The sequence below is a fragment of the Dromiciops gliroides genome, chromosome 2 (assembly GCF_019393635.1).
Source record: "Dromiciops gliroides isolate mDroGli1 chromosome 2, mDroGli1.pri, whole genome shotgun sequence".
In the NCBI taxonomy this organism is placed as follows: domain Eukaryota; kingdom Metazoa; phylum Chordata; class Mammalia; order Microbiotheria; family Microbiotheriidae; genus Dromiciops; species Dromiciops gliroides.
This window is the reverse complement of record NC_057862.1, coordinates 51,650,170-51,669,479: the sequence shown is the minus strand read 5'-3', so window position 1 is coordinate 51,669,479 and position 19,310 is coordinate 51,650,170. Positions and strand designations below refer to the sequence as shown.

Here is a 19,310-nt window from a genome sequence, read left to right as displayed (position 1 = left end):
GAGCCCTCAGGTCATCCTGGACATGGGGACAGAAGTTTGGCCTTTTGTAGCCCTGCCAGCTTCCCATGGCTTCCCAAGAAGATATGATTGGGAGAGGACCTCAGGGAAGAAGAGGTAAGGGGTCCAAAGGGGTTAGCCACAGGTCCCTCACTCAAGAGGGCTTCAGTAGCCTGTGAGCTTAGAGACAGCAACTTCCTCCCTTTCTTGGTCACTTCCCTCTTTATCTGGCTTGAGGGTATTAACAGCATCTATTCTTGCACAACCACAGCAGTCCACTCTTTGGCCTCAACACCAGCTGCCCTACACTGGTCTTAAAGGATGTGGGGGCTGGGGTGGGGGAGGTGAGTCATCTCCACCCATCCCAATCTGATTGCCCTCCATGCCCTATGGTTGGTGACTTCCCATGGGGGGAGGTGGGATGGAACCAGTGGAAAGGGAAAAGGACCACCCCACTCTAGAATGGGCAAGATTCTGGCTCCCATTTCCCTCATCTATAAAAGTGAGAAGGTTAAACACCATCAATTCTACCCAGCCTGCCTCCAGGACCCAAATTCAAGATCAGGGGGAAGGTGGAATTCTGTGGAATGGAACAATAGGCTCTGCATTCAGGAAGAAGGCAAGGATCAGGCATCTGGTCTGCTGAGGTAACTTCTGGGATGCTGCGTTTTTAAAACAAGGGAGAGGAGCAGTAGTGACCTGACCTTTCTAGCCATCTAGCACTGTGGAAACCCGCCTGGCCTACTCTGGGCTGAGTACCCATGCCCTCCCTGAGTCCTGGCCTGACAAGGAGCTGGAAAACCAATGGAGACAGTTTTCTTTAGCTCTGGAGGAGAAGGGTCAGGTCCAGCCCAGGCAATTTTTCAATGAATTTCACCTCCGCAGGTGGGTACTTTACAGCCATTCAGTCCTTAGTCAACAAGCACTTATTAAGTACCTGTCGGCCAGGCCCTGTATAAGCGGGGAGCTCACGTTTTAATAGGGAAGACTGTCCAAATAACTATGTACAAACAAGACACAAACAGCATAAATTGGAGGTAATTGGAGCAAAAACATCAGCATTAAGGGGCACTGGGAAAGGCTTCTTGTAGAAGGAGTTTCAGCAGAGACTTGAGATAAAGGAGGAGAGAGTTCCGGGGATGGGGCACAGCTACCTTGGAGATTGGGGAGGAGGTAGGCCCAGAGACCACACGGGGGTTATCCTTTACTCTGGGCCCACCCACCTACCATTGCTTGCTTCAGCAGGGGGTGGGGGATGGATTCAGGCCTTTTTGGCCTTGAGGGTTCTGCAGTTGCTTTCCCGTTCCAGGAATTCAAGCTTGCGGAATCCAAAGGAGATGAGAGGGGAAGGCAAGGTTCCCTTTTCCTATCTGGGGGATGTATAGTTTCAGGGTATAGGGTTCTCACAGGGAGAAGTCCACCAATGGGAGCAAAGTCTAGGGGAGAGATAGACTTCTAAAGGCCCAGTTCCCTTGGAAGTGGAAAGTCAGATGGGGTCCCTCCATGCCTGAAGTTTGAGGTCTAGTTTCTAGTAACTAAAAAGGGAAGCCCAAGGATGTCTCATCTGATTGACAATTTATCTCTCTTTAGGGCACCAAAGACCCTAAGATTTCCATCTTCCTCACCAAAAACCAAGCAAAACCCACAAATATGCTTATTGGCCAAACCCCAAACAATCTATAGGCTAAAATGCAACCAAATCAGCTAGTTATTTTTTTGAAACTACAAAATCAACAAATTTTCATTTTCCCTCCTTGTGACTTCAGTTTCACCTTCTGAAAAATGAGAAGTTTGAATTAGATGATCAGTAAAGAAGACTCCTTCGAACTCTGATTTTCTATGTTCTATGGGGCCTTTCTAGCTCTGAAATTCTATGTTCTAAGGTTTCTTCTGGTTGTAAAGATCCTTCTCACTCTGACATCCTGCATTCTAAGGGTCCTCCTAGCTCTGCTGTTCCAGCATTGTGAACCGGAAGCAAGCCAACTCCTTTTTCTGGAAAGACTGACCTAGAAGCAATCTAGAAGACCAAATCTTGCCTGAGCCACACTCAAATCGAACTGATATCTCATTTAATTAAAGTCCCTGATCTCCACATGTGACAAGAGTTATGTACCAACTCACTGGTACTGTTCCCACTAAGCATCTGTTTGAATATCTGCATCTAAGGCCTCCCTCATTTGAGAAATTATTCATAATGTTAGAAACTCTCTGAGCCCTAAAGGATTATGGGATCTTGAACGAATGGACATAAGAGGACAGCAAGTTGACCCCTCCCAAATTATGAGGAAACTGAGGCCCCTGGAGTCCTTCCCCAATGAGGCGAGGACTCTGTTCAGCATTGGATTAGCTAGCCTGTGTGGGGTGGGCAGGCTGTGATGGCCCAACCTCTTTTCCCTGGGATAACCACTTCTGTGAGTGTGGTAGGAAAAGGGTGACTATTTGTGAGCACACTAGCTCACACCTTTAAGTTTAGTCACAGTTCACATGAGTCTATCACTGGCCACTTCCCCCACTCCTGGCTCATCTCTTATCTTCCCTTTTCCACCCTCCTTCTTTCCTTGGGGCCTTACAGAATGTTCTAGTTAGGAAAGGGCTTTACATTTCATCTAGCCCTAGCCTCTGATTTGATGGATAAGGAAACCAGGCAATTGTTCAAGGTCCCAGGGTTGGGCCCAAGAAGCTGCATCATCTCCCTCAAAATATTCTTTCCACTATAACACACACCCTGCTTATTGAAGTCAGCTGTCTAGTTTGGAAAGCCTTGGATAGAGTACTGAGTGATCCCCAAAGGGAAGCAGGGGTGGTTCTTCTTGACCCTGCCCTAGAAGAGGGATTACTCAGGAAGTTTATAATTTGTTGTTTTTTTACTCGCGGTAGCGATACAGGCATCTTGGATGCATTTGGCATTGTGCCTTGGCCAGAATAGATTCCTTAGAAAAATTTGACCAGGGTAGTTGGGAATCTCCTTCTCTCAGTAGGACCTTTGATGGAAATTGTCATTCTTCTGGGTTACATACAGACTTAACCTCCTAGATTCTTTGCCCCTGTGAGAAATTTTCAACTGGTAACTAGCCTTGCCTCTGTAAAAGAGAGAACACTGACCCTCTCCCTCTCCGCGCAAGGCCACGAAGACACACGTCAGAAGGGCTTCAGGCAAAGCCTGATTTGTGACTGGGGACAGGATTAGATGACCTCTGGAGGCCCCTCTCAGTTTTTTCTGGGTACTCTTCACCAGGTGGTATTCTGGGTTCTAAGGCTTTTTCCAATTCTCATATTTTGTATTCTAGGGACCATTCTCACTCTGATATTCTATGTTCTGAGGCCCCTCCTAGCTCTGATATCCAAGGCTCACCTCGAGACCCAATTACAACTACAACTACAACAACAAACATTTATCTAGCACTTGAAGGTTTGCAGAATGTCTTACCAATATTTTCACTTTCTAACCTCCCAACAATCTGGAGAGGCAGGTACTCTTATTATCTCTATTTTACAGAAGAGGAAACTGAGGCACAGGGAAGTTAACTTGCCCAGGGTCACACAGCTAGTAAGTGTCTGAAGCAGTCTCTGAACTCAGGTCTTCCCAAGTCCAGAACTCTATTCATTGAGCTGCCCAGATGCCTCAATTAGAACTCAGAAATGTTGTTGCTGACTTGGATTCTTTTATCAGGAGCAAGAAATCTTTAAACAAGTAAACAAAAAACTGTAAAGGTTTGGTTTTGTGGTTGGGTTTGGTGTGTGGTTTTGGCTAACTCACTTCCTCTTCATGTGTGGTAATTTCCCCATTGGAGATATGGAAATCTGTTTTCTCCCCTCACAGGGACAGAGTGAGGATTAATGCGGACTTCTATAAAGAGCCAAGTGTAAGAAGGGTAAAGAGAAAAGGGCTTATTACTTACTGCTAGTCAGAGAATCCCAGGCCTGGCTTTGTGGGCCAACTTATCTGTCCCTCTGTGTCTGGGCAGGACTGCAGTTAGACTGTTTCAGAATCTTTAAGACCATGTCTGACTGGTTGTTGCTGGTCCCCCCAAAGTCAATATGGAGACACCTGCTCCCAAGGTCACCTGCTGTGATAGTTGTCATAATAATATGCCTGTGGCCCCAAACCTCAGTTAGTAGCATCCTGTGCAGGAGAACAAGGGTGAGAACCTCCTTACGCTTCTTTTGTGTGTTCTCTAGATTCTCCAGGGAGTTCCCATAACCATGCCTGGTAATCCGTTCTATTGACAATTTTGCTTGCACAGTGAGAAATGCCTAACTTGAAACTTTTAAATATTTTTTTCCCTGGCCCAAATCACCTTAAGGAAAGTTAGACAACAGGGGGTCATCGTCTTCAGTGTGGCAATAGTCCCAGGTCTAATCCCACCTCAGATGACTTACTAGTTGTGTGACCTTGGGCAAGTCACTTAACGTAGTTTCCTCATTTGTAAAATGGGAATGATAATAGCACTCGTCAGCACAGTACAGGGGCAAGGACCTTGGAGTACAGTGCCTGGGATCAGCATCCAGCTCTGTCACGTATTTCCTCATTGGTAAAATGAAGATGGGGCTAGATTCGATGGCTTTCAAGGTCTTGTCAGCTCTAAATGGATGATATGCAATCCTATGACCCTACAGGGTCACATATACTTCCTGAAGGTCACATGAGATGGTGTTATGCCATTACTGTCTCCCATCTATTAATTGTCCAGGGTCCCTAATTTGCCTGGGATGGGGAGGTGCCCAAGGCAATGAAGAGCAAACTAGATTGGGAGGCAGGAAGCCCTTCCTTGTCAAGAGGCTGTTTTCTGGTTTTCCCCATAGGAGGAAATGCTTTTGAAACTGTCCCTGGTTGCAGAAGGATTATTTCAAAATCAACAAAAAGGGTGGGGTAGAGGCTACCACACCCACTGGGTAGAAAAAGTATTTTGTAGGATGCAGTTGTTGGGGGTTATCTGCTCTTCCCAAAGTGCCTCTCTCTGAGGGAGGGGTTCTTAACCTGGGTTGGAGAACTTTTTAAAAAATGTATTTATTTATTTATTTTTTTGTGAGGCAACTGGGGTTAAGTGACTTGCCCAGGGTCACACAGCTAGTAAGTGTTAAGTGTCTGAGGTCGGATTTGAACTCAGGTCCTCCTGAATCCAGGGCCGATGCTCTATCCACTGTGCCACCTAGCTGTCCTGAGAACTTATTTTTAAATTTAATTTCTGAAGTTAATTTAAGTTTTGAATTCTCTCTCCCAAACCCCTACCCACTGGGAATGCAAGAAAAATGTATTTTAAAATATTTGGCTGTTTTCATAGAACTGATTTCTTTTGTAATCCTATGCATTTTGTTTTATATATTTAAAAAAGTGATTTTAAGAAGGAATCCACCCTCATCCTCCCTGTCCCACCCGTCTTTCTCTTCTTTCTCACCTCCTTCCTAGTGGGGACACCTGGTATGTCCCCAGAGCAATGACCCAGTTCCCTATGGTCCAGTCCTTCCCACAATGCCCTGCAGTTTTAATGTACCTCCTTGATCTTGGAGTGGGCATTTGCCTCCTACCTCCTCAGAAACTCCTCCCTTCTCCATCCCAATTGGGATCACCTCCTCAGGATGAGCTAAAGATGACTCACTTCGGGAGGAGAATAAAAGTGGTTCTTGGTTGGGAGAGAAAGTCCCTTGCATAGAGAAGGATGTGTCTAGCTATTATTTCTCCCTGTAAAACCACCTGATCAGAGGAATGTAAACAACAGTAGCCCCCCTCCTTCTCCGCCCCTCCAGTCAGTCTAGAGTCCCAGGCTAACTTCCCCAAGGAGAACAGGGTTTGAATTAGTGACGAGTCAGAATTGCAGGATCTTTTTACTTTCAACAATGTGCAGTGACTAATAGAGGCAAAGGATTTACTAGTGGGGGTTGCTAAGGGATGGCTTTAATAATGAAGAAAAAAATGTTTTGCAATCAGCATGACACACAGGTTCATAGATTTAAAGCTGGAGTGGACCTTAGAGGGTACCTAGTTCAATTCCATTTTACAGATGAGGAAACTGAGGTCCTATTTTATAGAGGAGGAAACTGTGCAGATAGGGCAAATGCCGTTCCTAAGGTCACACACAGGTGACCTTTGGGGACACTCTTTATATGATGAGTACTTTTAAAATACATGAAAACTGGGTTCTTAAGTAACTGACTCTACTTCAGTTTATGTTGATAATTGGCTTGGGGACAACAGCTCAGCTGAAATGCTGTTTCTTTTTTTTTAAAAAAAATTATTTTTGGTGGGGAAATGAGGGTTAAGTGACTTGCCCAGGGTCACACAGCTAGTAAGTGTCAAGTGTCTGAGGCTGGATTTGAACTCAGATCCTCCTGAATCCAGGGCCAGTGCTTTATTCACTGTGCCACCTAGCTGCCCCTGAAATGCTGTTTCTTTACGTTGTACTGTCAATTCTTTTCTTGGGTAGAGGGTCAGACTGGATGGCAGTAGAGGTTATTTCCAGGTCATGTGGTGTAGAGGATAAGACAATGGGTTTGGATTCAAGAAGGCCTGGATTCGGTCCTGTCTCAGATCCATATTAACTGTGTGAGCCTATGCAGGTCACTTAACTGTTCTGTGCCTCTATTTCCTCATAGGTAAAATGGGAGGGTTGGACTTGAGGTCTCTAGAGTCCCATCTCTTTCAACCCTAAATCTAGCAGACTCACATTTCTGTCTACTATTTCTATTCTCATTAGAGGCCAGGCTCAGATGCTGCCCAGGGCATGGAGGAAGGCAGAGGAGGAAATTGTATCAAAGCTGGTTGTGTTAGGAGGGGACATGTGCTAACTGTAGCTTCTGGAATCTACACGTCGGGGTGTTAAAATTAGCTAAGGATCGAACAGACTGGAAGGAGCACGTTGTCTCATCATGTTTCCCTTGCTTGTGTTTTGGTTCCTGGTTTTTTGGCTGGGATATTCTCCCTCCCTTCCTCTCCACCAGCCTCATACTGGCTACCGTGAGCACAAAGAGAAGAACGGAGGGGAATACAGGCACGGGGCTCTCAGAGGCCCTGCACCCACTGAAGGAAGGGGTCGTCTCTGAGTAGGTGAGCTGGGGCTGCCCTAGAAACTTCTGCTGTTTGGCTTGGGTTCTTGTGGTAAATGAACCTCTCTCCACAGAGATCAAGGCCTGCAGAACAAAGTCACCACAGGTCTTCAGTGACTGTCTTAGTTTGAGAACTAGAGTCTTTTGCTTCCCGGGGGGCACAGTCTAGCCAAGGATGCCTCAAAGGAACCAGAAAGGATTTTAGTCACTAGCAAGTCCAACCCATTCATTTTACAGATGAGGAAATTGAGGCCCACAGACAGGGGTTGTCCCTGGAGCTCAAGAGCCAATTTTACTATTTTCAGCGTGAACATCTACAGCACAGAAATAAGCAAACTACAAATCACAGCCTGATTGATCATTTTGTTGATTGTCTAGACTTGAGAAGGGATGGAGAAAGTAATAACAATGGAGATTAAACTGCTAATTTTTCTGATGAGTCTGTAATCAAGCATCTGCCTGTTGGCACCCTGTCCATGGGAGTTAAGGGTTCACAGGGAGCAAGTAGCCCAGCTACTTCATGTCTTCATGTCAACAAGCAATTATGAAGCTCCTACTGTGTACCAGGCTTAGGGCTGGGAAAACAGAAACAGAAAGGTAAAAAAACAGTTCTTACAGGGGCAGCTAGGTGGCACTGCAGTGGATAGAGCACTGGCCCTGGATTCAGGAGGACCTGAGTTCAAATCCCGCCTCAGTCACTACATACTTACTAGCTGTGTGACACTGGGCAAGTCACTTAACCCCAATTGCCTCACCAACCCCCCCCCCAAACCTAACAACAAACAAAAAAACCCCAAAAAACCAAAACAGTCCTTACTTGCAAGGACTGATGGAGGAAAAAACATGGTAACAACTTTGCTGTTCAGCTGTTTCAGCCGTGTCTGATTCTTTGTGGCCCCATTTAGGGGTTTTCTTGGCAAAGATACTGGAGGGATTTGCCATTTCCTTTTCCAGCTCATTTGATAGATGAGGAAACTGAGGCAAACAGGGTGAAGTGACTTGCCCAGGGTCACCCAACTAGTATGTGTCTGAGGCTGGATTTGAATTAGGGTCTTCCTGATTCCAGGCCTGGTACTCTATCCACTTTGCTACCTAGTCGCTCCAACAACTTTGTACAAACGTGATATATGCAGGATAAACTGGAGATAATGAACAAAAGGAAGGTACTAGGATTAAGGATGAATAGGAAAGGCTTCTTGTAGAAGGCTGGATTTTGTCTGAGACTTGACCGAAGCCAGGGCAGACAGGAGATGGGGATCAGAAGGGTGGCCATTGCAGGCATTGGGAAACAACCAGTCAAAATGCTCACAGTTGGGAGATGGACTGGGAGAGAAACAGCAAGGCAGCCAGTGTCTCTGGATTTCAGAGAACATGGAGGAGAATAAGGTATAAGGACACTGGAAAAGTAAGAAGGGAAGACTTGCAACCACATGGGCACTGTTGGCATTGAAGAGGGGACAATGCACCTGCCTCTACATAAAGTAGATTCTCTAGTCCCTTAGGCTGCAAAGCCATGGCCCCTCACAGAGAGAAAAAGATTCCTGAGTGGTATGACCAATGAGGTCGGATAAAACTTACTCTCCACATCTGCCATTGCTGTGTGTCTTTTGACAAGTTGCTTGACCTCTCTGGACCTTAGTCTCGCCCTTAGGAAGTGAAAGGCAGATTTGCAGAACTCATTTGTTTCACACCCTTCCCCCTAACCCAGCTTCAGGGACTCATCTTCAACATCTCTCTTCCCCTTTTAGATATCACAGTGGCGGCTTTGGCCACTGGAGTCTGCATTGTGGGCATCCTCTGTCTACCCCTGATCCTCCTCTTGGTCTACAAACAGCAGCAGGCAGCCTCCAACAGGCGTAAGTATCTCGGGCACCCTCTCTCCCAGGTAGTCGTGAGAAATCATAGCTGGGAAGCTCTTCTGACCCACAGCCCAGTCAGTGCCCCTGGAAATGGGGAAAAGAGCAGGTAGGGGTCATTGGCCTCCTTAGTCATAGAACAAAAGCAAGATGCAGACTGAACAAGGGGGCGGAGCTTGGCTAGGAACTGGACCCAGGTCACCTGTCTCCCAGCCCTGGGTGTCAGCTACCTCTTGATGCCTCACTGCACCAGATGTGGTCACATTGTCCAAATAAGAGGGCTGCTTTGGCTTTTGGAGAGAGAGAGAGAGAGAGAGAGAGAGAGAGAGAGAGATCTGTATTCCTTGCTGTGTGGTCTTGGGACAGTCCTTTCTCCCTTCAGGCAGCCAATTTTCCAAAGTTTAACACGATGGGGTCGACTAGATGACTTTCCAGCTTTAACATTCCAAGACAATCTACAACATTTACACTTGTCACTCTGCAAAATCTGCCCGGATCCTACCCTATTCTTTGCCGATATTGTCCCTTCTGCCCACGTCTCCTCCCCACCCCAAAATGGCCATGGCCATACCAGCTCTTCAAAATCCCACACGCATTTAGCTGCTGCAAATCAGTCAGGTCACAAAATAAGATTTGAGTGAGCCCAGCCCCCATCAAGGGTGGTTAGGAATACAGAGATCTAAGGCACCCACCCGTCCCTGCCCTCAGGGAGTTTACAGGCTAAGGAAGGAGATGCTCAAAAAATACTTAGAGAGTTATGCCAAGACAATAGAATTCAGGGTTATTCAACCCAGATGCCAGGTCTCCTAGCTTAACCCAAGGGGTCTGAATGGCCTCTCTCTATGCCCGCTCCCTCCCAGTAGTCTCTCCAGGGACAAGTACAAGCCTGTGCTTGGCTTCTTCAGGAAAGGTGGGTGGAGAAAGCGGCTTTCTTTAGACCTTGGGGACACAGTTATGGCCAGTTGGGATGGTGTGGCTGTGGCCCCCACGGCCAAGTCAGCTCCTCTCTTTGCCAATCCTCAGTGACAGAGATCACAGACTGGAGAGCTGCAGTCTTTGCATTTTGTTTTGTTTTGTTTTGTTTTTCAAGCCCCCACATTCCCTCCTTCAAAACCAAAGCAACTTTAGAGATGGTTCCAGCTGCTAACAGGAAAGATTGCTTTAGTTCAGGGGTGGTTAGAATAGGAGGAGGAGAGGGAGGGGCCCAATTAAGAGCACTTCCCACCCCTGCCCCACCCCCAACAATTCCACTAGGGAAAAAACTGCCAAGCAATTAGCCAGAGCGTTAGCTGTTGGGTCACGCTCATCCATAAAACATTTTCAGGAAGGCCCCCCCCCCCCAAAAAAAAATGGAAAAGGATAAGGGAGAAAACAGTTCCCAGCCAACTTCATTGCATAATCTGAGACTTATTTTCCAGATGAATAGATAGTTTCCGTTCCTTCTACAAATCGCAACACTGCCCCCTTTTATAGGGCCAGAATAGGGAACTGGAACTCAGGGAAAACAAACTCATCGACACAGGAGGGGGTGGGAATGGCCTAAGCCCTCAGCATTCTGTCTCTCCATGCTCTTCAGAAGCTCACTGCTTCATAAACTTCTTGGTGTTAACCCTGGCCCTGGCTGGGGAGATGGGAGGGCTTCCCTAAAAATCTCTCCCAGGAAGAGAGTGAGGCCCTTCACAGCTGATAGAAAGGTGGCACAGTACAGTAAAGAAACCTGGCTTTAAAATGAGGCAGCTACATGGCCCTTGGCATGTGCCAGAGCCTCAGTTTCCCCCTTTGAAAAATCAAGGTGCTAACACTGCTTTGGAGCTACCTACCTCACAAGATTGTAAAAGAAGGTGCTTTGGAAAGTTTACAGAACTGTAAAAATGTCAGCGAGTGAGTGAACAAGCCTTTCTTAAGGGCCTACCACGGGTACAAAGAAAAGCCACAGTCACAGGGGTCCTTCCCAAGGCCTGCCCTTTGAACACTGCTGTCTTTCCAGATCTGATGTGACTGATAAGCCAAGGAAGGAATGGGAAACATCTCATCAGTAACTGTAGCCATGATGAGTAAGTCCAAGCCAAAAACCACAAAGTTGGTTAATGTCTATAGAGAGGAAAGATAGCAGATCTATGGTTTAAGTCATGCTTTAGGTCTTAATTTAGGCCCGTTTCTGCATCAAAGTGTTGGGAAATGTGACATTTCAAACATATTTGTGAAAGACAAACAGTTATGAATGGCCACTAGCGACCTGTAATCGGGCTAGCCCACCTGTTAGGTACACAACTAAATCATTAATTTCTATTTCCTGCTTTTAAAATGAGGAAGACTGAAGAATATGCTCCCAGCGGGAAGTGTCCTTTAATCTTTGTTCCCTGGTATGTGCTTACAGACACACTCTGAGCTTGCCACACGTTTCCCTTTCCCCCAGGGATTCCTTTCTCTGACCCAGACCCTTTTTGTCTTCTTCCAGGTGCCCATGAGCTGGTGAGGATGGAGAGGTAAGACCCTTTGGTGGTGCCGCTCAGGTTTCCTGTTGGCTCTCCTTCCTGGAGAGCTTGGCACACTCCCATTCATTCCTCCTTTCCTTTGGCTTGCTGCTCTATAAGCTGGATGAACCCCCAGAAGCCCAGGCTAGAGTCGATGAGGAAGGGGGAGGGTATTCTTGGTCAGACAGGGCTGACTGTCTAGGATAATCCTTTGCTCATTCCTTACTGGGGGATCACTCTTCATCCTCCCTCATTTCTTTCCTCCCCTTTCTCTCCTCTTTTCCCTCTCTCCTCACTCCTGCCTTCAGTACATTCCAATAATGCTATCATGAAATGAATACTGGATTTGGGATCAGATGACCCAGGCTCAAATTTCACTTCTGCCACTGGCTATGTGACCTTGGGCAAATCAAAGAAACTGTCTGGATGGGCTCTAAGATCTCTTCTGACTCTCAATGGACCAAAGATCTCCCCACTCCACGTATCCAGTGATCCATCTAGACCCGGGGTCCTTGCCTAACCTTTCCCAATCTTCTCTTCCACGCTTGCCATGTACCCAGCTTTTCCCCATAGGCTTACTCCCAGCTAGGTATCAATGAACACTAATTCTGGCTAATGTGTTAGCAAGATAATGTGTTCCATTTCTCAGGTTATATAATGCCTTATCTCAATCAAAATATATGTCTCCAGAGGGCCCCAAGCAGTTACTTAATGGATGAGGAAGGCATTTTGCAACAGAAGGGCCTACTGGGGACCCTTCATTTATTTATTTATTTATTTTGGTGGGGGCAATGAGGGCTAAGTGACTTGCCCAAGGTCACACAGTGGACCCTTCATTTATTTATTTATTTATTTTGGTGGGGGCAATGAGGGCTAAGTGACTTGCCCAAGGTCACACAGTGGACCCTTCATTTATTTATTTATTTATTTTGGTGGGGGCAATGAGGGCTAAGTGACTTGCCCAAGGTCACACAGTGGACCCTTCATTTATACCATAGAGACAGCCATCCACTTCTTGGGGTTACTTGGCCCTATTGTTGGGTTGCTATGAGAGTCAGCATCAAAGCCGGACCCCAGGCCTCGTTACTAAGGACTTGTTCGTTGTTTCCACTGACCCTCCTCCTCTCTGCCCAGCTTGGCTCCCACATCTGAAGGCCTGTGGGTTTTGACTGCTCTTGCCAGGCCCTGGATCTCAGGGGCAACCTGGGAAGTGAGAGAGGAAACAGCTAAGATCTCAAAGACACTGAAACCAAGAATGCAAATTAGGCCTAGGCCTGGGCAAGGTGCTGACCTCAGACACCTGGTGCCCTTTGGCTTAGCACTGTCTAAGAGTTCCAAGTGTTAGAACACTTCAGTCTGGAGAGGTGGAGGCTGGGGTGGGTGGGTGGGGGTGGGGGTGGGGCAGCGACCAAGTCTATAGTTTCCTGAGTAGAATGGAAATGGGGATGAATGCCTTCAAGCATATGCACTTGGGATGGAGATCCTCCAAGGAGCCTGAGAAAGTTTTCAAGACAAATAAAACGAAGTCATTTTACTTAGAATAATATTATCTCAGGGTTGGAAGGGACCCCAAAGGAATGCTCTTCCTCCCATCACCTTCATCTCCTGAAACCCCTTGTTCTTTTTAAGGCTCAGCTCACACTCTGACTTCTCCTTCTCTGCCCAGCGGTTGGTACCCTCCCACACTTCTGATGATGTTGTATTTACTTGTATATATATTTTGTATTCAAGTGTCTGTGTACATGTTGTCCCCTCCAGTCCTCCTCTCCCCCAGTAGGAGAGAGAGAAGCTATTTTAGGGTTATTTTCATTTCTGTCTATATCCGCATAGAACCAGGCCCAAAGGTGGGCATTGAATAAATACGTGTTGGTTTAAGCTCTGTATAAATATTACAAGAAGCTTCAGATAGAGTTGGACCCGATAATCTCTAAGATCCCTTCCAACTTTCAAACTCTAAGATCTGAAAGGGCTTCCGTTCTGTGCTCAAAGGAAGGAGGGAGTGTTCTCAGCCCGGGGTTCGGGGAAGACTTCGTAGGATGTCAGCAGTGCCTCTAAGGGTGTGGGGGATTTCAGCATGTGGAGGTGAGGGAGGGGAGAGGACGTTCTAGATGGAGGAAAGATGAACAAAGGTGTGAGATTGTTCACAGTTTAGGGCAATTGGTTAATAATGAGTTTTCCTGGAGGAGAATGCTTTGAGATAAAGCCGGAAAGCCCTGTCTGTCAGGCTGTGGAGGGCTTTGAATGCCAGGTGGAGGTTTAACTTTATTTAGTAGGCAGTGGGGAGCCATCTATGGGCTCTGAGCAATGATCGGATCTGGGCATTAAGAAGACGTAGAGATCCCTGCTGAGGGGATTCTGGCTTAGGTATGGGCTAGACTCCCTTCCAACTCTGAAATCCAGTGTTCTAAGATTGATTTCCCATCCAATTCACGCTCTACCCAGCTCCAACTGGACTTCCAGAATTAATTCTCCCAGGCTGAATATTATCATTAGAATAATGATCATAATAGAAATCATAGACTTAGGATAGTTTCACAAGGGAAACTAAGAATGTTTTAGGGCTTGTCTCTTGTCCTGGAGATTGATGGTGGGAGAGAAAGGCCGACGTCCTTGGAGGCTCTGGGTTTCACTCACAGAATGGGAGAGGGGGCTGAGCCCTTGTTCTGCCATCATGAATTTGATATGGGTGGGAATCTTGCCTGAGTCCCAGGCCAAGGGCAGAGTCAGGGAAGGAAGGAGTCAGCAATGAGGTCTGTGCTGGACCAGCTGGGTACGGAGGAGGTGCAGTACAAGTCTAGGGTCTCAAAGGAGGGTCTCTTAAGTACTCAATTCTCTTACAGCAATGCGCAGGGTATTGAGAACCCCGTTTTTGAAGCTGTTCCTCATGGGATGCCCGAATCGAAGCCCAAGCCTCCTCTGTCCTACGTGGCTCAGAGACAGACTTCTGAGTCAGGCCGGCACCTTCTCTCGGAACCCAATACTCCTCTCTCCCCTCCTGGCCTTGGAGAAGTCTTCTTTCCATCACTAGGTAAATACAGCCTGACCCTGTGCTTTTCCTCACATCCCTAACTGCTGGGAGCTTGTTACAGCTTCTTCCCATTCCAACAACCAGGATTCTCTGGGGATACCTGCAGGCCGTGAGAACGCACACATAGTGTCATCTTCATTCTCATTGCCTTGCTGGGCATGGAGTGGTTTAGCATGGGGCGAGGAAGAGGGCACAGCCCTGGTCTTACTCTGCTTTTCTATTCTCTTGCAGATCCTGTCCCCGACTCTCCTGATACAGAAGCAATCTAGAACCGCTTAGCATGGAGGGGGATGATAATAGCATTGCTGAGGAAGAGAGGCTGGGCCTGGACCCTACGGACAAATTCCCCCTTGGACTCATTTTCTATAGTTCTTTGGTGCTTTCTTGGCCTTCTCCCTCCCCTGCAGGGCCCAAGGACACTGATAATGCCTCAGGACCCAACATAGGGGGAAGAAAAATGCCTTATTGATCACCTGCCTTTGGCTTCTGGTGGTCAGAGATACCATGGGACCTCCTCCTCAGAGAGGCTAATTATACATCAGCTATACTCAACATCCTGGGACGAAATGCTTGGATCTGAAAATCCTCCCCCTAATTCTGAGCTTTCCCTGTCATTGTGCCTGGGCCAGGATATGATGAATTCTCCCCTTCTCCCTGTACTCATTCCTGATCCCTGGAGAGGGGTAAGCGGATCAGAATTCCCCTGTAGGATACCAGGGGAATGTTGAATTTGGTCTCTAGGGAAAGACCCCCAGCAGCTGATTCTGACTATACAGTCTGGGACCCCAAAACTCATGCTGAGGTGTGTGTATGTGTGGGAGTGCCTTCCTTAACAGTGCCTGAGACCTTGGGAGAGGAGGGAGTGAGGTGGGGAATAAGCCCATCCAGCCAATGTCCATATTCCAGCAGATATGAATAAATTAAGCCCCAGGTGATGGAAGATCACAAAAAAAGAAGGCTTCAGACTGGGGGATTCCTTTTCCCTTAGCTCTGGCCCCCCCTGGGTCATGCTGGCCATAACCCCTCTTACCCCTTCCTCCCCCCCCACAAGAAGTATCTTCTGAAGGTACCATGTCCCTGTGAGCAACCTGGCATCTTGGACAATTGGGGGCAGAGCTCTTGGGTCGAAATCTCCTTTCCTGGCACCTGGTGGGGAGTGATGGGGTAAGGGGCAGGCACTGTCACAGGGGTGAGTGAAGAGAAGGAATTCAACAACCGCTGTCCGGGGAGGCGCTCTTAGCATTCTGCTACCTGTTCCCCTGTGCTGCTTCCTATGCATGGATTTGTACCTGAATTTGTATTTGTATGTAAATATGTGTGTATTTGTACATAGATACAGAAGTGAAATTAAGGCCCTTTTTTGAATTTTCAATTAAAGGATTTTTAAAGAATCCAGAGAACATTTTCCTTTTTAGGAATGCTCACTTTGTTGGATGGAAGATGGTGAGAAAACCCCTCTGACTTGAGAAGGGGGCAGTTCCCAACATCACCTTTCCCAGAAGTTCCAAGGAGAACTCCAATGGGACCCAGTAGGTGGGGAGATCTAAATTCTTAGGTGTGTGTTTCCCCAGGAGTCCATTTCTCCCTGTGCTGGATTGGTTCAACCCTACCTAGTCTACAATTGGGACCAGGTTGCTAAGGCCAATGTGCTTTGGGAAGGATTCAGCCTCATCTAGACACTCTAAAAGTATGGAAGATGAGGGGGAGAGATGGAAATTGTCCTTCTCTATGCCCATCTGCTGGGTCCACAGCTGGGAGAAGCTCACACTGGGGCACCTGTCCCTCCTATCAACCCATCAGAAAAAATGGGGTCTCATAGCATTGGGGTACATGTGTGTGTGTGTGTGATATTTTTTTTCCTCCTTCTTAAAGTAGGCACCAATCTCAAGCACTCTCACTTCTGCCTCAGCTCACTCTGTTAGCCCAACCCAGGTGCCCAGGGGTCAGGGAGGGGTCTAATTAGATGATCCTAATATAGGACAAGAGTTGGTAGAAATGAAATTTTATTCTAGTTACACAGAATGGAAGCGTCTACTGTTTGCAAAGGGCTCAGGAAGGACCCTTCCCTTGGTGGCAAAAGACTCATTACCCGGGAACCCAAGGAAGTAGATGGGGGACTCAGAAAAACTGGATGGGAGGGGCAAAGAATGGAGGGGTGCCTGCTTTGAAGTGGGAGACAGGGCTCCATGCCTGTGGGTGAGTCATAACAGGGAATCTTTGCTTCCAGAACAAAGCATCACAAACTGCCCTTCCAGGTGATGATGAGTGACTGGGCCATAGTCCAGCAGTAGGGAGAAGGAGACCCCGGGTTGCTAACCTGGGGTCCCTTCTGGGGAGGCTGCAGCACCCAGAGTGGAGCTGGGAGAAGGAGCTCATTTCTTCAAGCTCTCAGTCTCTATCTTCTTGGGATTAGCCCTAGTGTTTCCTCCCTATGGAAGGACCATGAGTGCTGTTGGCACTTCTGGGTTATGACTCTCAAACCTAGTCTCATGATGGGAATTTCTCCCAGGGGGCCTGGCAGCTGGCTTGGGGGGGGCGGGGCAGGATATGGCCACACTAGAGGCTCATTGGCTGCATTCAGCCAGGCTGCGCAGTGACTGTGGAGGCAGAAAGACCTGAGTTCTAATCCTGCCTCAAATGCTTCTTAGCCATGTGACTCAGGGCACCTAACCTCATAAGCCCCAGTTTCCTTAAGCCTTAGTTTCCTCATTTTAAAATTAGAGATAATAATAGCACCTGGTTCACAGGGTTGTTGGGAGTATTAAATGAGACAACTTCATAAGGTGCTATAGAAATATAACTTATTGTGGCAGCCTCCCTCCGTGGTCCGATTACAGATGTGCTCATAAAAAAAAAATAACACATTGAAATGGTGCTCGATCATCTACAGAGGGCCTCTCTCAATCCTGTCCTTCTCAGATGCCTCAGTTTGTCATGAAGAGGACCCCTGTGTTTTATAAGTGCAAACACTTCCAGGAATGATGCGATTGGAGTATGATTTTGAGTACGGCCTGGCAGAAGACCTGTCTGCCATTCAACAGTCATCCCAGCTAAGACTGGAGAGATTTCTCACCAGGTTGGCCACAGATTATGAACATTTGCAGTCACAAAAACTCATGAAGAGTCTCTGTTAGGGCGAGGGGGAGCAGCGTCTCCATGGCCAGTCAGTGCAATCACTGGTCTTTGAATCACTAAAATATTCTTTGCAATAAGTTTGTTAGATAGCAGATCATTCATTCATTCATTCATCCATTCATTCATTCGTCTATTTGTTTATTTGTTTATTTATTTATTTATTTTTGCATGGCAATGAGGGTTAAGTGACTTGCCCAGGGTCACACAGCTAGTGGATAGCAGATTACTGTCATCATTTTACAGACGAAGAAACTGAGGCTCAGACAGGTGAACAGGTTTGTCTAAGTCACGTAGCCAGTCAGTGAGAGAGCTGGGCTTGAATGAATCTGTCTCCAGATACTTAGGCCAGTGTCCTTTCCCCTATACCATGATATCTTAGAATAATACTTTGTACCTCTCAGTCCTGTTCACAGTAAGTTTGTTTGTTCCTTCCTTCCTACCTTCCTTCCTTCCTTCCTTCCTTCCTTCCTTCCTTCCTTCCTTCCTTCCTTCCTTCCTTCCTTCCTTCCTTCCTTCCTTCCTTCCTTCCTTCCTTCCTTCCTTTTTTCCTCCTCCCCCCCTCCCTCTCTTCCTCTTAGTTGAGCTACACTGGTGATGGTGATGAGGTGATTGGCCCAGGCCTGTGCTGGGAGAGTGTGTGTGTATTTGTGTGTGTGCACGCGCGTGTGAGAGAGAGAGAGAGAGAGAGAGAGAGAGAGAGAGAGAGAGAGAGAGAGAGAGAGAGAGAAACAGTGGGAGGGGGGGAGGAAGCCCCCTGAGGCCAGGCCTGGACTGGGAGCACTAGTAGACGGCTGAGGCAGCCATCCTCACACCAAGAAGAGCTGCCAGGGAGGGCTGGGTGTGGGGTTGAGCTGTGAGCTCTGGTCTCTTCTTGTCTAGGCCCATTTCCTTCCAAGGGAGGAAGAGGGCTGGGGCAGAGACACCGCACTTCCTCCACTGGCCTGCCTCCTGCACAGGCCTTTCTGCCTCTCTCTTATTTTTGCCCCTGAAAATGAGCCTTGGTGGTTTCCTGTTTTCAGTGAACTGAACTCTGAGTTTTAGGACTTTGGCATCTCCATTCATCCCCACCCACCTCTACCCATCCCTGTCCCTCCACCCCCTCTTTAGTTCTGCTCCTGGGCGTGGAGGCTGTGGCTTTGGGGTTGTTATTGTTTTTGTTGTTCAGGCCAGGGGAGGAGGTCCTGGTCTCCCTTCTCCTCACCTGGACTCAGTGTATGTTCAGACTATGAGGAGGAGCCACTCAAGGGATCTGGGCTAGAGAAGCTTACTGTTATATGTTCTCCTTTAAGCTTTTCTTTTCTTTTTTTTTTGGTGATGCAATTGGGGTTAAGTGACTTGCCCAGGGTCACACAGCTAGTAAGTGTCAAGGGTCTGAGGTCGGATTTGAACTCAGGTTCTCCTGAATCCAGGGCCAGTGCTCTATCCACTGCACCACCTAGCTGCCCCTGTCCTTTAAGCTTTTACTGACCACCCCAGCCCACAGTAATGTCTCCTGAAAGAGCACCACAGATTTGGCATTCACCGTATTCTATTTTGTATTAGTGATCATTTTTTCCATGTGTATATATGCCTGGTCTCCCCAGTTGTAAGCTGTTGAAAGGCAGGGACTATACTTTTTTTGGTTTTTCTTAGTAAAGTTTCTTGCATTTAATAAAAGCTCAGTGTTAAGGGCAGGAAAGACTCAGGAAGGATGATACAGTAATCTTCAAGTGTTTGCAGGGTTATATGTGAAAGAGCAGAGCCATTTTGTTTGGCCCCAAACCAGGAGGGATATTACAG

At 47.3% G+C, this 19,310-nt stretch overlaps 2 protein-coding genes across 2 annotated transcripts in view; one reads left to right on the top strand and one right to left on the bottom strand.

Moving 5' to 3' along the window:
- VSIR (V-set immunoregulatory receptor) overlaps positions 1-15,784 on the top strand; it is a 39,601-nt gene extending 23,817 nt beyond the window's left edge. Inside the window, exons 4-7 of the mRNA XM_043983603.1 lie at positions 8,787-8,894; positions 11,353-11,380; positions 14,209-14,396; positions 14,628-15,784. Coding sequence (XP_043839538.1) covers positions 8,787-8,894; positions 11,353-11,380; positions 14,209-14,396; positions 14,628-14,665 — 362 coding nt within the window. The 3' untranslated portion in view covers positions 14,666-15,784. The remainder of the gene's footprint in view (positions 1-8,786; positions 8,895-11,352; positions 11,381-14,208; positions 14,397-14,627) is intronic.
- The window catches only part of CDH23 (cadherin related 23), a 623,958-nt gene that overhangs the window by 86,769 nt on the left and 517,879 nt on the right, over positions 1-19,310 (bottom strand). The window lies entirely within an intron of this gene.